Source organism: Mytilus californianus, unplaced genomic scaffold, assembly GCF_021869535.1.
Source record: "Mytilus californianus isolate M0D057914Y unplaced genomic scaffold, xbMytCali1.0.p SCAF_8, whole genome shotgun sequence".
NCBI lineage: Eukaryota > Metazoa > Mollusca > Bivalvia > Mytilida > Mytilidae > Mytilus > Mytilus californianus.
Genome location: NW_026262734.1, coordinates 105,409,788 through 105,426,656, shown reverse-complemented (window position 1 = coordinate 105,426,656; position 16,869 = coordinate 105,409,788). Strand labels below are relative to the sequence as shown.

The following is a 16,869-nucleotide window of genomic DNA, read 5'->3' as shown; positions in this document are numbered from 1 at the left end:
ATGAAACATAGGGGTAAAATGCATTTCTTTGATTTTGAAGAAAATATGACAGATACAAAGAACATTTCAATGGAAGTTTTAAGCCATTCATTAATATATACTGAAAAGCAAAAATAATCATTGATGAAAGATTTAGGCAAAAAATTACATGTGAGCGATTCAGGCTCTTGAGAGCCTCTTGTCTCTATTCTGTAGCATATGCAGACCATAAGCAAATTTAAAGGACAGAAACATTGACCAATAAATTCATTATATTAATCACATTGAGACATACAAATCAAAACAAAAACATACAATATGTATCTTTTGAAGAAATACAGATGTTTTGTTTTAATCTTAGTTTGTTATATTTTAATTTGTATCATGTATACTAATGAAATACTGAAAAAGAAAATAGACATGTTTTTGTTCATGCATTAAACCCTATACATTACTACTTTAGTACTACTGCATGTAGTATCATGTTAAGCTGCTTCCCAAGAAAGGTCAGTTTTCTTATCATGCAAAAGTGACTAAAGCCCTCAAAATCCTAGCTTAAACCCTGGTATGTCAACATATATTTGTTCCGCTTAACAGAAGTTCCCTTGGAAGCAATGCCATAATACAAAATGTATCTGTTCCTATTGGAACAAATATTCTTTACCCTTTATTCCATAAGGAACAAAATCTGTAATATTGTTCCAGTGGAAAAAAAATATTACAAAATATTTTATCCATTCAGAACTTATACCATGAAGGAACTTCTGTTTCATGACACCTTATCACTGTCTTGTTCACTTGTTTGAACACAGTTAAATTATGTCAATTACAATTGCAAAATTAAATAATATGAGACAGGTGCTACATGATGAACTCCCAAAGGTAATTGTTCTATGTTTACTTGATGCAAGATTTTTTCAGCCACATTGCTATTTGGTCTATAGTTGTATCTGACAGCCATACTGCAAGTTTGCCCATACTACAAGTATGAACAGTCTTTAAACATCTGCCATGGTTTTTTTTGTTATAAAAGGAAAGAAAATTAATTCTTCCTACAATCAGAAGCAAAGAAACAACTGGAAATTAGTTTTTATTAATTTAATCATAAAATAAGTCTGATGCCCCAGACTAGTAAAATTTTATTCTGACTAATAAGTATTTGCAAAACTTTGTTTAGACGCATATGAAAAATGTTGAAAAAGTGGTCTTCACACTATTAGTAGGAAAAGATTTTGGTGCAGACTGCATAATCTGCCCCCCCCCCTTTTAAACTAGTACAAAATTAGACTCTTAACTGTAAATAATCTCTCACCATGTCTCTTTGTTCTCTGTAATTTGTAATTCTAATGTATCCATTTATTTTATATTAAAACTTTATATTTGAAAAACCACAACTGGTTAGTTTAAATAATTAAGAGCAATGACCTAGATGTCCCTTGTAGAATTACAGTTTTTTAATTTATTTCAATACCAAAACTTAACTCAGATGGTGTTGATGACAGACTGATCACCAATTAATTTATGCTCAATTTCAATAAAACAAAACTGATTGCTGTGAACGGTTTTCATTGTGTTAAAACGCTGCACATTTTGTGTTGTTGGGTTAATGGTTATTTAAATAACACCTTCTTTGCCTTGTTGGCAATCATACCAAATATCCCTTTTTTAATATTGAGTAAATCAAAAGCTATTCAAATTCTTCCCAAATAAGAAAAACCTACACCATGTAGTGAGCAATAAAAAATTATTTCACTAACTCTTAAAATGTTTGAAATGTATTTACTTTTTGTCTTGCTTCGTGGATGTAGAAAACAGAAATTTTGTTTCCAGTAACTTCCGCTGTGGCTGGGTCAATACATTTGTAATGCATTAGTTTGTGATTAGGTCAGTTTATGGGGAACCTTATTTAGCTCTGCTCCCTCAGTCATGATCTAGTGACTTTGAATGTTTTGCATAGTTTACGATTTATAGATCAGTATTAGATCTTCCACTAATGTTATTTCCATGGAGATAATATGCCCCCTCCCCTTCTCATCATGGTGTATTAACTTTGTGACTTTTGCATAATTTTCAAGTTAAAAGTTTGTGTTTAATTTTATGTCAGTTTAAGGGAACCACTTATGAAAAGTCATTGGTATTTGGTATTCAGTTTTATAGGCATTGGCGTTTCTCATTTCCATGGAGATTATTTGTGTAAGTTTAAAGGGAACCACTTATGATAAGTCATTGGTATTTGGTATTCAGTTTTATAGGCATTGGCGTTTCTCATTTCGATGGAGATGATTTGTGTCAGTTTAAAGGGAACCACTTACGATAAGTCGTTGGCGTTTATCATTCCCATGGATGTAAGTTGGCCCTGCACATGCAGTTATGGTTCATTGACTTTGAATGTATTGCATAGTTTACCGGAGTACCGGTACATGTTTAAATAATGCCATTTTAATTTCAATATTTGCATTATACATTTGAACTATCAAAATTAAAAAAGGCAAGACATCTCTCATTTGTCTCTCTGTGTCAACAGTTTATAATTTTATAAGACTTAGAATTACCTAAACAATTGTTCAATTAATATTTACATGTACAGTGGACCATTGTTTTAGCTAAGATATATAAGGGCAGAGGGGCACAGTTTTAAGATGAAAGATGCTTTAACACGGTTCAATGTCTGAAAATTGACAGCTTGATCATCATGATCATGTTTATAATAAAAAAAATGATATAAGCATAATCATGATAATAATGGATTAAGTTAACGTATTTTTCCTGAATTTAAATTATTTCAGGGTTGTAAAAGCTTTCTCTAGAAGTTAAAATCACTCATTTGTATTTTTCTTAAGAAAACAAAAATACATAGGGCAGGACTTTAATGGGAAAAGGTCTAGGGAGTACCGAAAATACAGAAGGGAGGTATTTAGCTAGGACACTAGATTGAACTTATAAACTTATATGTGTGCATCTAAAAAGACCTGTTAAATATTTGATTTTTTTTTGGTGTGTCAATGTATGGTTACGGTACACCCCTCATCCCCTTATTTTATATCATGTACAATGTATCAGAATGAATTTTCTTACCCTCATTTGTAACTTGACCTGTATTAGTCAAACACCTGTCAAATTATAACAAAACATTGTAAGGTTAATACATGTAATGTGTTTAGTACTTGAAATCATGAACTCTCCAATGTCAGAATTGATATGAAATAAGAGATTCTTATGGCTTCCCTCATTTTATGAAAATTTGATATATATTGTACCAGTATGTTGTCATGGTAGTAGCAGCTGTATTAATTTTCTCAGGGTTAGTTAGTTTGAATTATTATTGACCTTCGTATATGTTTATTTGTTGCTTGTAAATATTGGGGATGCTTTCACATGAATTTTGGGAGTAAATTATTACTTGGTGTTTTGGTAAGTGAGTATATTTACATTGTAGAACATTAGACTTTTTGGGTCAGAAAATACATTTATTAAATATTTACAGTACCATATTTTTAAGGTAAATTATTATAATTTTGGGGAAAGGAATGGAAGGTATATAAGTGACTTTTATAAAAAAAAAAAAATAAGATGTGCTCATCTTTTAATTACCACTTAATTATTAGGTTCTGGTCTTTGAATTTTTATGTTTTTTTTTCTCTATTTTTCGCCCATTATTCTCTATTCTTAGTAGTTATGTTTGATTTTTATTCGAAAAAAAAACATTCTTCAATCTTGCACAATTTTATGGCAGTCAGTTTTACAAGTGGAAGAAACAGTTACTGTAATATAAAAAAGAGGAGATGTGGTTTAATTGAAAATGAGACAACTATTCGCCATGATAGACCAAATGATGTTGATTTTAACAACTATACAGAGATGGATTAAGGGGGTCGGAGCAGGGGCCTGGGCCTTCTTGTGGAGATACATATATCATGTATATGATAAAAGGAAAGACGTTTTACAAGTATCACTCCAAACGTTGGCTTTTTAGGTGCCCCCTCGCCTTTTTCAAAATCCTGGATCCGCACCTGCTATAGGTCACTGTACAGCCTTCAACAATGAGTAAACCTGTATATCATACTGTAAGCTATAAAAGTTTGCTGTATGAGAAAATGTGAAACAGTAGAAAAGAGAAAACCAATTGCCTGATTTATTTGGATATTGCAGAACAGACTTACCATGATTTTTCTACAATCACAAACGTGACAAACAAAGCAAGTTACCCTGATTTTTATACAATATTACTCATAAACACTTAAATAGGACAAAACTGCAAAACGTAAATTTGTTTATTACATGTATATTTTTTATTTTAACGAAACACTCTTGAATTAAAACATTTTATTGATCAACTTCAATATAGGCTGTAATACTTTTAAAAATTGCATAAGACTTTATTGTAAACAGTTTAAATGTACTGTTTGCTTATGACTGTGTGTAATTTCCCTTTAACTCTGAAGGTACTATATAGTAATATTTAAGTACAGAGACACGTAGATCATCTTTCACTGAAAATTTAAAATCAGATTTAAAGGTTTTGATGTAACAGTAAGTTTTATATTTATTTTCCTTTTTATGTTTTATTTATACTTAATCTACTAAAAAATAGGATTTAAATCACTAATTTGTTTCCTTTCCATTTAAGTTATTTGATTATCAGCTGTGTAAGGCCAGTTAATTGTCACATGATTTTGTTTTTTCTGCAATTAGGGACAATTTCATAGAATGATATATATATATATATATAGACATGTACATGTATGTCTCTAGGGACAAAAAGACCCAAGTATGACCAGCATTAAAATAATTCACACAATAACAGAAAATTGAGGAATATGAACTCCTCCGATATCCTTGGGGTAAACATATATAGGTGCTTTGGATTTATAAGGTTCAGCCATATCTGCATCACTGGTGGCAGCTGTTGTGTTGCTCATGACAAGTAAAAGGGAAATTTCTGGGGAGAAAAACTGGCTTTGAAAAATTAAAATGTTTGTTCTCACTACATTTTTTTTTGACAACAAGTATTTGATGAACAATGAAGATATCAATTCTGGTTGTATTGTGCGGTTGGGTTACTTAGTTTAGTGATTTTGGCATTTGCACTTATGAAAGTAACTGAATATTTGTATATCGTCAAGTATTTAAAATCATAGTTTTCAACTACCCATGAAATCCATAAAACTGGGTATCCCATAAACATTAATGAATCAAAGGTTTTAAATAAAGATTCAGAGATTGATGTAAATAATGATTTCTACTTATATGATATGTTTAAATCTAAACTTCACTAAATGTTACATGTTTATAGTTTTCTCATTCTACCTTTTACTTGTGAGTTCACATAAGTGTCAATGAACTCTGTGTAATTAGAATAGAAAAGAAGTGTTTCAGAAGTGTTGATTTTTAAGTATGAATTACAGTATGCACAGAATTTGTTTTTCACACAACTTTTAAACTTCAGACTGAATTTTGCATAATTTTATAAATCTTACATAACTTGTTTACCTACATGCATTTTATATATATATATATGCATTTTGCATATATATATATATTTATCGCTATTTTACGAATTTTTCCTTTGATCTTGCTGACTGATAATTTCCTTTCTCAGCGGAGTCGAGTGATATGAAAACGGAGTCGAGTGATATGAAAATTATCGCTAGAAACTAAGGGAACACGTGCTGTTGTCAAGGAAATTAACAACGTCTTCATAGGTAAAATAGCGATAAACAGATTATCATTGGTCATCTCAACTCGATTGCTTTTCTCACTTTCGCCGTACCGGCTCAAGCTAGAAAATCAATCTTGTTGAGATAACCAACGATAATCTATAAATATACACAATATTCACTTATTTCTCTTTAAGATATGCACAATTTGTGTCTCAATTTCAACTTCTGATGAAGTTTAAAAGTTGTGTGAAGAACAAATTCTGAATGTTAAAATCTAAACTTCACTAAATGTTACATGTATAAATATAATTCTCAGTTGTTTTGTTATGGAAATTTTGAAACGTTACCTACCTACCAACATGGCTGTCATAATTAACTATAAACAATTTAGAGAATAAACAGGAAATATTGTAAATCTTTCTTCTTTTCGCATGTAATTATAACTATTCTGTTGATGTTCCAGTTAGTCTATTTTTGACTTAGTAGCTGCGATAAGATTTCATGAATTTATCACTTTTCTCCTCCTTTGTCAGCTGTCTTGAAAGAGATATATTGAACTGATTATTCTAAAATATGGTTATTAAACATTTGACCTTATTCTGGCCATTGAGCAAAAAATATCCATGAAAATAAAAAATGTTTGGCTCAGTTTTGAGCGATCCTTTGCGATTGGTATGACTGAATTGAGGTCCTCTTATTCAAGTTACAAAATAAAAAACAGTTTCAGATCGTTTCATTGAAAATGATAAGGTTAAGTTCTCACTGACTGAAATCAGTATTTTTATGGTTGATTTGAAATTTTCATTAAATGGTAATAAAAGTTAAAAAAAAAAACATAAGTAAATGTATAAAAGGTTTCTACAGATATATTTTAATTACCCGGGTACTACATGTATGTATCTCTGATAATCATATGACCACACTTATTGGTATTGTGCTGTCATGCCTGTAGCAGTTTTTTGTTTCAAGGTAGTACAAAAATATCTAAACATTTTCAGTACAATAAGTTGACCAAGATTAAGATTGACACTTTGATCTAATGGTCAACTTTACTGACTCAGCTGTCTATAAAACATGTAGTGGAAATAATTGGATATTTTATGATGAGCTGAATATTAACCTGGTGTCAGATTTCAAGGTATGTCTCTGTCCTAGATAACTGACCTTTATACAATGGGGTTTTGTAATAATATACATGTATCCTTAAAGTACACAAAGTAGAAGTATCCAATTTGTCCAAAAGATCTAAAAATGTACACAAATTTTAAAAGAATACTGTTATATTTTAACCATTAAGTAAAATTTCATGGGTGTTACAGTCTTATTGATATACAAATCATATCCTTTTTTTCCAAATGCATTTTTATAAACAGAAAAAAGTTGGTTCTTGACAACAATGTTTGTGTGAACAACATGAGGTTGGTTTGCTGTCTTTGAACAATACTATTGTGTCCTCTGAAAATCCTTATCAATACTTCTAAATGATGATTGAAAGGAGTCATGGGGTATATGTCAATATTACAGCAACCCAACAACACAATAAAAACACATGTAAAATGTTGTTGAATCTGGTTGTGGTACTTTTTCTAGCTTTTAAAAGTAGATTTAACCAAATACCCTAAGCTCAAGGATTAACGGAAAAAAAAATATAAAAAAATGCTGAAATTATTTGTAAGCAGGATTTTCTCGCTCTATTGAAGACCCATTGGTGGCCTTGTGCTGTTTTCTGCTCTTTTGTCAGGTTGTTGTCTCTTTGACACATTCCCCATTTCCATTCTCAGTTTTATTACAATGCTACGCTGCAGCTTCACCACTGTATACATTTGCATATGGCTCTTATGGTACCAATTTTATGACAATACCTTTCACAAAAAAGTTTGTGAGTTAGTTTGGGTGTCCAAAACAGTGAATGACATTTTATTAAATTGATATGACATTTTAGCTAAAAATTGGATGTTTGAGTGGCAAAGTATTTCCCAGGCTAGCACTATTTAAAAATTTTTTTTTAACAAAATCTGTCACATATATTACACCTTTCTTTGTTTTGTTTTAACAACATGTACATTGTATTTCTATTTTAACCAAACCAACATAATAATAATAATAATAAAATAAGGAGATATCAGGAAATATAGGTGCTAAAATGACACAAAAAGATTAAGAAAAAGGGAGTGCGTCTAATGCTCCCAAGTGTCTGTGCCAGAAAGTACTGAAATATAATAATTTATGAATTTTTCTGACTGACAAAGAGATTAATGTTTTATTGTTTGTGTTGTTTTTTTGTTTATTAACATACCACACATCTTAAATTCATAGATCACAATTCAAATGTACAGGTTTTGTTCATTGTTGAAGGCTGTGAATGACCTTAAGTTGTTGACATCCTTGTCATTTTGCCTCTGGTGGATATTTGTCTCATTAGCAATCACACCACATCTCCTTATTTTGTAAATGATGTATGACAGATCAAAATATCATTTCAACTACCTGCAAACATTAGAAATGTGAAATGCAGGAATTACGTCAGCTACAAATGACTGCTGTTAATCTTTGATGCAATTTCATGTCCACAACAGTCTTAACTTAGAAAATCAATTTCATTTCTGATTTTATTTACTGTACAAATAACACAGTTGCAACACAGAGTAATGTTTATTTGGATGAATGAATGTCTAATTAATTACAAATTTCTGATTTGCATATTGACGAAATTAATGTTAGAGAAAACCGGAAGACTATATTTCACAGGATTCAACAAAACTTAAATTTTCACAATTAACTTTTTGATATTTATATAAGTAGTGCTAAAATAGCAAATATTTTAATTGTATAGATATTCAAAAACTTGAACAAATCTTGGAATTTTTCCAAAGGGAAATTTAGATAAGTATTGGAATTGATTATGGAGGGAGAGAAAAAAAAATAAACAGAGGAAAACTAAAGGTTCATGGATATCCATGGAGGTGAGGGAGTTTTTTTTATATCCCTGCATGATTGTAATTGAAGGTAGATTTGTAGAAATGCTAGGTATTAAGTATTCACAGACATAAACTTTTATTTTGCAAGTTTATGGAAAAAGAATTGAGATTTATTAAATTTTAGAATAACATAATTTATATGTACGTCTCAGATAAAACTATTATGCATGTTTTATTTGATCATTTAAGGTGAGCTGAGACGGATAGAAATCGACCTTATGCAACTGCACTATACATGCATGTACATATATAAGACTTTGATTGATTTTGGAACACTCATATATGAAATAAAGATGAATTTTGGTCTGTTTTGAAAGGTTCTTATATCAACTCAATTTTCAAACAGTTACAGCCTTTGCATATAGATTTTTTCAACCTGTAATAAGTTAACACATGAATTAATATTCATTTGCATAAGGTCGATTTCTAACCGACGGGGCTCAGGTGTTATAATGATATGTCCTTACAGAAGAATAGAAAGGGGAATGTAGGGACGAATTAAATGCATATAATAATTTTCATATTCTAATACATGTACAACATGTACAAGGATTTTATCAAACGTGTCTCACTAAATGATATGCAAGTTTTATATATAGTTTTGTAAACAAGTTCAAATTAGTCCATATAAACACACATATTGTGCAACAGTAAATGAAATATCCCAGATAATGGAAAGGTCTTTACTAACTGTGTCAGTGATATTTAAGTTACATCTTAAGCTAGTTTTAAAAGTAATTTGAGTATTCCATACCATTTGAATGAACTTTAACAGTTAAAGGCTATCTAATTTTTATGAGGATACACTTAGTATAGAATGGCTTCATTAGACGTAGTTATTATGGCAGTGCTAATAGTTAATCTAGTTTTCCTTGGACCTGTGATTTGGTCATGTGCTGTAACAATACAAGTAATAGCTTTTCTAAAAAGCTAGCCGTCCCATAGCTGATGAAAGTGGAAAATGTTTTCTCTTTGTAGTTTAATTCGTTCAGAATTGTATGTAAATTGTAGTGGATTACAAAAATTATAAAAGGCTTAAACAATTTTATAGATTTACCAATTTCTTTTGGGGAAAGTATTAACACTGGAAATGGAGGGATAATGTCTTTTTATCAATTATTTTTTTTCAAACAGATATCGGAGTTGTTCGTTGACTTTTTTTTGGTTGTTTGCTTATTTATTTGTGTTAGAAAAGTATGGCCGCTTCGGCCTGAAAGTTTTTCGTTCATAATAGGCATCGAAAAGTGTAGAGAGTGAAACATAGTAAAATTTAAACATATAAGAACACAATTAATATATTTCCAACGGTATCTCACATCTTTTCAAAAATGATCCTTAAAATGTAAAGCTTCACATATATGTATGGTTATTTTTGTTGTCGATGAGTTTTTTGTCTTTTCATTGTAGTTTGACTGCAATGTGGAATGCCCCACGCCTCTTTTTCTATATTTGAATACAATTAAATATTTCTTTTTTCAGATTATTTGGTTTTATTGGACTTCTTAATTATATTTTTTGATGAAAAATACTCAGAGTAGTGAGACAGGTAATTTGTTATATAAGACCTATTGTAAGCGCCTGAAATTCAAAACATAGTAGTTTCGCCACCATTCTTTTTCAAGTTATAATGGACGTCGTTGGTTATAAAGAAGGTGATAAGTTCTGCAAAGCTGTTTTAAGTTCACTATGAGGCCATCAACATAAGAGAATCAAGAAAAACTTTATTAAGCATACAGCTTGATACTGTATCTTTTGTTATTGTTTTACTTGTACATATCTTCATATTTATTTACTATACCATTTAATATTGGATGATGAATAAGGCCCTTATCATACTTACCCTTAAAAGCTTGACATACTGGATTGACATAATCTTTTGTGGGAGACCGTTCGTATGTTGACATATAAATGTCTTTTTGTTTTATGATCATAGTATATGTATGTTTATACTTGTTTTACAATTCTTGTAGAAAACATACAATTAAGAATAATCTTTTAAAATGCCAACAGTATTTTCGTCTTTTAAATTTATAATTTTCTTTTATTTCTCTTTCTCTCATATATAGCATGTCTAGTATAAATAGTCAATAAACCTCAAAACAAACATTAGAAGTTTGTTCCTGACCCTGAATTATTTTTTGCTACAAAGATTATTTTATTTATTTCATAGGAAATATGTTCCATTGGAATATATATCACAGAAAATTTATACCCGGAATATATATTATAAGGAAATATGTTCCAGCACTGTAAAATTTGTTCCGGAACTAATTTTTTACTAAATGTTAAATAAGTTCTGGGTGTTATAGATTAACATGATGCATTAACTTTATATCAAGCAAAACATTCTATAGTTGTACCTGACAAATTTAGTACTCAACATTGAAGTCTTTAAACGACACGAAAACATTCAAATAAGGTAAATCTTTTAGAAATTCAAATTAAGTCAGCATATATATTGTATGTAGATAATAATTATGTTTAAAAAACAGATGCACAACTATGATTAACAACTGTGATAAATATTGAAAACGCACTATTTCATTTTTCTACAAATTCTGATATGAAGTAACATGTTGAATTGCAATATTCATAAATAAATAATACATCTATAAAAAATGTCTGATGGATTTTTCTTATTCTTCGCTTTTCTGCCTCATTAAATTATTGTCATTTGGGTATTTTTTTTATGGATAATGTAATTAAACATTTTGCTGTACTCCAGAGAATCCATATTGGATGTTTACACCTTTTATTTATTACATTATCAATATAATACATGTATTTTATTATGTATTTGAATGATAACTTTAAACTCACTGATAACAATGCTCAGTATAAAAGATAACTTGTATAACCAGTGGAACATATTTCACAGACAAGGAACTTATTTCACCAGGTAAGGAATAAATCTCACAGACTCGGAACTTATTTCATTAGGTAAAGAACAAATTTCACAAACCCAGAACTTATTTCACCAGGTAAATTGTGGAACTTATTTTATAGAGATGGAACAAATCATATAGAAATTATCTGTGAAAAAAGTTCTCCCAGAATATATTTCCTGTGATATTTGTTCCACTGGAACTTTTTTCACAGGAACAAATTTTGGCTCACATATTCACAACTATTCTATATATTATAGTTAGATTTGGGAGGATAAAAAACTTTAAAATGTTGTAATGACATGTCCATTGAAGAAGACCGTAGAATGAACTTTATAGGTAAATTGTCACGTTTTGTTTGTTGCTTAATTGGGTTGCTGTCTAAATTAATTATGTATACTTCACATCTCCTTTAAAATCATTCATAGAAATTAAACATTGCTTAAAATATGTTAGCATATGTATAATTGCTTTTATCGTCTGAGAGTAGTTTTTTGTTCTTCTTATATTCCCTTTTAGATATATTTTTAGTCTTCTGTTCTTCAACGTCTGCTATCTTGCTAGGAAGAGCTAGCTAGGTAGATCTAGACAACATCCTACTCAGCCCAATGATCTTGGGGTGTGTAAAGGGGCACTTATCATGTAATGAGTGGAAGGGATGAGTCGCTGGGATAGGTCACTATTTGAAGCTTCATGATATTGCATGACGTCGAGAAATTTAGGTGAAATATAAGACAAGGTTGATGATTGAATCTGAAACTAATCAGATGTCGATATTTTTTTTACAGATGCAATTAAAATCACCAGAGATTGTGTATATATGTCTCTAAAATCACTTTCGTAAATGTTTAAGATATTTGTCATATCTATTTACTAGTATCTCCCCATGAAATAGCGTAACAATGATAGCTATGTGCAGGTATATATACTTATTGTAAAAAATATATGATAGCTAGGGTACCTTCGTGTATGTTCTTTTATCATTCAATATATATTTATATATAAAAACGGTGGGGTATTGGATGTCTCAGCTGCTCACCCCTGCCATAGAAAGGTCAAAGTGCCGCCACCCCCCGCCCCCGCCCCCTGAGATAAAAATTCTCGTGTAAATTATATTAATCGAAAAGAAATTATTTGATATCTCCGTTTTAAAATGTTTGTGTTGCCTTTAGATTATCTTACTGAGTATACATAAATATAACCTAAGAAAAAAGCATTTTCCTAAAAGTTTTCTTATGTTTTCACGTATAAAATGTACGTAACAGTGAGCGACTGGATTGAAACAATCATGTGTATGTTTACAAATCTTCGGGAGATTTGTCTATTTATAGATAAGTGTTACTGTGTACCGATATGCATGATTGGTAACCAGGCAAATCTATTTACTAAAATAAAGAGTTCAGATCCGACACTCTATGGGATTAAAAGACATTTACTAGATTTTAATAGTCCCAACCAATCAACGATCTTTAATTATTACAGCGTCAGTAATATCTTCCAATCAGGTAGTAAGAAAGCCTTCAGCCCGCAGACTGTCCATCGTTCAACTCTCAATACCGTCTCCGAGGAGATGGTAATCATAGACCCTGAGTGCTTGTCTCTGTATTTTCAGTTTTTCAATCAATTTCGATAAAAAGAGAAAAGGGGGGTGTTTGAACTAAAAAAAAAACTAATTTAGTGCAGCCACATATAAATATGTCTTTTTTAAGTTATGAACCTTATTATTCACAGAGATTTTCTTTGTTTATATCTTTCTGTCATATGTACCTAGTCTCTTTAAAATACATTCACAAAACTTGGAATTTTAGGCTTGGCATAGGGTAGAGTAATTTTTGATAAAGACTGGATATTGATTTCTATTTATATTTTCTCTGGTGTTGTTGTATTGTTGGATTACTGTCTTATTGGTATTTACTTGGCATTTCTTGTTACTCATAAGATAAAACTATTTCAATCAACCACCTGTGATGTTATTTCATTCATGTCAATTTTTACCGCAGTTTTATAAAATATTTATTTTCATTTTGCACTTTCAGATTTCATCCAACAATAACATCAGTAACAACTTATACCTTGTATTGTAATAAAACGTAACGGCCATGAGTGACGAGGTGACTAATGTCCCAGTGACAAATGTCCCAGTGACAGAAGTCCCAGCGCCAGAGGAAGAGGCATGGTTCTCCACGTTGGATCTTCTTATTTTATCAATGCTAGCAGGGTTTGCTGTGTATTGGTTATTTTTCAAAAACAAGAAACAGGAACAGCCAGTGTTTAAGAAACTTGTTGTTCAGTAAGTAATGTATTATTAAAGGTTTTCACGGACAGATACTAATGTTACGATTGAACTGCCATTATCATTTCTGTGGATATATTTTTTTTGGAGGTGAGGTTCAATTTCCATGGGGGCCTCAGTGGCTGAGTGGTCTAAGTAGTTGAACTACTATATCACTAGCCAGTCAACACTGAGGTTGTTAGTTCAACTCCAATCTTAATTGACTAGGATTGTCAGTTTTCCTATCGAAGCCGATAGTCTGTGGTTCTCCCAGGGCTTCCAGCTTCCTCCATGAATAAATACTGACCACTGCGAAAACGGGAAATAGTGCAGAAAGAGGAGTTAAACACCAATCAATCAATCAATCAATTTCCCTGGATTTCTTTGGTAATGGTGAACCAATGAATTTAAGTTTTCCGATAGGCTTGTATGCAACCTTTTGTAAAATCACAAATTAAGGCATCTAAGAAAAATACATTTTTTCCTCGATCCACAAAAGACTGGTACCTGCAAAAATAAACATGATAAATGAATCCACAGTATTAAGTAACTTAGTTATTATAGTCATATGCATGTTACCTTTGTAACAATAACACATGAATTACATTACATTACATATGAAGGAAAAGTAACTATAAATCGTTTAAACTGTGCACACACATTTTCTAAATAATTAATGTATATATACATATTGAAAAAAAAACTCAGTCACTAAAAATTATAGACTCTATATCTGAAGGAAGTCATGGAAGTCTGCAAAGGAAAGCAAAAATATTAATCACAATCAAGGACAACAGATGAACTTTACATGCATGTTTTTTTTCCTTTTTTTCTTGGGTTACAGAGTATTTTATTATGTATATTTTATTTTATTAACAGACCTATGGCAGGAAAAATTGATGACCCAAGTTTTATCAACAAAATGAAAAATTCTGTAAGTTTTATTATACCTTCTTCAATATGAGGCTTTCTGGTACTTGTTTTAATACATAGAACAAAGTTGCTTCAAAGCATGATGTTAATGGTAGTTTTAAGATTAGATTTGTTTCATCACATGTAGATTTTGATTTAAAAAAGGGTTTGTTTAAAATCAAAAATGTAATATGTGCTATTAAAAAGGAGAAACAAAACAGCAGTTTTGGTGATAACGATTGCATGCACAATATTTAAAGTGCACTTTAAAGCTCATTGATAAGATAAACCTAAAAAAGCTCATTGATAAGATAAACCCAAAAAAGCTCATTGATAAGACAAGCCAAAAGTATTAATGTAGGGATGAGAATAGTGGTTAGTATTACTGTTATAATTATTGTCCGCTTAATATTGTATCAAGTGTAACATAATTCATTAATATGTTTCAGAAAAGAAATGTCATAGTATTTTATGGGTCACAGACAGGAACTGCTGAGGAATTCGCTGGGCGACTAGCTAAGGATTCTATAATGTATGGTATGAAGGGTATGGTAGCCGATCCTGAAGAATGTGAATTATATGAACTATCACGCCTGTCAGAGATAGACAATGCATTGGCGTTATTCTGTATGGCGACTTACGGTGAAGGAGATCCAACAGATAATGCTCAGGACTTTTACGAGTGGTTACAGAGTGGTGATACAGATCTCTCTGGAGTTAAATTTGCTGTATGTTTATATTTCTTTCTCAGTTGAATACATACCTGCTATGCTGATAATAGTGTCTATAAGATCTCACATAGTTCAAATTTAACTATTATAAATTTGTAAAATGTGAAAGCGTATATGCATTTCATTTGATTATTGTTAGTTATCCCAATTTAAAAAATTGTTTTTAGGAAGCAAAATATTCTGGTATGATTATAATTATCAGCTACTATAGCAGCAATCAACATGTAGCATTTGGTTGTAAACTTAAATTTCTGTCATTCCTGTCTTGATGAACAGCTAAAAACCAAGACACCATGATAAGTAATAAAATTATATTGAATTCATATTAATCAGCCTCACCAGGACAAGAAAAAAAAATATATATGTAGAGACAAAATGAAACTAATGTTCATTATAATAATGTGAAGTTGTCCTATTTATATATTTTTTTTCAATTGTAGGTGTTTGCTTTAGGAAATAAAACATATGAACATTATAATGCCATGGGTAAATATGTAGACAAAAGGTTAGAAGAGCTTGGCGGTACACGTGTGTTTGAGCTTGGAATGGGTGATGATGACGCTAAGTAAGTAGCAATGTGGTGAAGATCTGTCACATACATGTCTTAATTTCTTAAAGATTGATTGATTGTTGATGTTTAATGCCACTTTCGGTACTTTTGGTCTTATTATTGCAACCAGTTTTTATTCACGGAGAAAGTGGGAGTGCCAGGAGAGAACTACTGACCTTCACAAGGAAAACTAGCAATTCTAGTCATTTACGATTGGAGTTGTACCCTCTGTGTTGACAGGCTAGTGATCACTGTAAACAAACTCCTTAGACCACTCGGCCACAGAAGCTCCCCATATTTATAGACATGGCTTTCAGCCTTTACTTAATGTGTTTAAGTATTCAGATACTTTCCCAGGGAAAGCATTGAAACTTTTCAACCAGCAACGTTTCTATTCTCTTATATAATGTTTAAATAATTTTCTTTAAATACCAATTCTTGACAAATATTTTTGAATATATTGTAAATTCATTGTGGCTTTTTTTTTTTTAAATTCAACCATTCAAATGTCTTCATCATTTCTAGCAATGATGGGTGAAAAACAGTGAGAATGTCAAGACCTATTTCATCATGCAAGTCTTCTGGTCATAGTATTTTGGAAAAGATGCAAATTTAGTCAACTATTTTGAAACAATGAAATGATGACTTGACCTAGTAGATAGAATGCATCTTTGAGTTCTTCAGATCTGAAAAAGGGATTCAGCCTAGGACTCATAGAATATCCTGACTTTAAATACATTATTTGTAGTGCTTAATTTTCTCACTCTGTATTTATTTTACCTTTTTTCCCGTGTTTCGCAGCATAGAGGAAGATTTTGTAAATTGGAGAGAGAAGTTTTGGCCTGCAGTATGTGAACATTTTGGTGTAGAGGCTACAGGGGACCAGGGAAGGTTTGTATAGG

The 16,869-nt window shown here is 30.9% G+C and overlaps 1 protein-coding gene across 6 annotated transcripts in view; it reads left to right on the top strand.

Annotated features, from left to right (window-relative positions):
- Nucleotides 1-16,869, top strand: part of LOC127712459 (NADPH--cytochrome P450 reductase-like) — a 36,896-nt gene that overhangs the window by 2,823 nt on the left and 17,204 nt on the right. For 3 of the 6 annotated variants that reach the window (XR_007987092.1, XR_007987091.1, XM_052218898.1), the window contains exons 2-6: nucleotides 13,539-13,792; nucleotides 14,654-14,708; nucleotides 15,136-15,414; nucleotides 15,858-15,982; nucleotides 16,769-16,858. Coding sequence is in view for 4 of the 6 variants with exons in the window: in XM_052218898.1 (XP_052074858.1) it covers nucleotides 13,602-13,792; nucleotides 14,654-14,708; nucleotides 15,136-15,414; nucleotides 15,858-15,982; nucleotides 16,769-16,858 (740 nt within the window). In the remaining 2 variants the exon portion in view is untranslated. Of the gene's footprint in view, nucleotides 1-4,387; nucleotides 4,510-10,096; nucleotides 10,164-13,538; nucleotides 13,793-14,653; nucleotides 14,709-15,135; nucleotides 15,415-15,857; nucleotides 15,983-16,768; nucleotides 16,859-16,869 lie in introns of those variants that run through there. The other 3 variants (XM_052218900.1, XM_052218901.1, XM_052218899.1) reach the window with 3 other exon arrangements.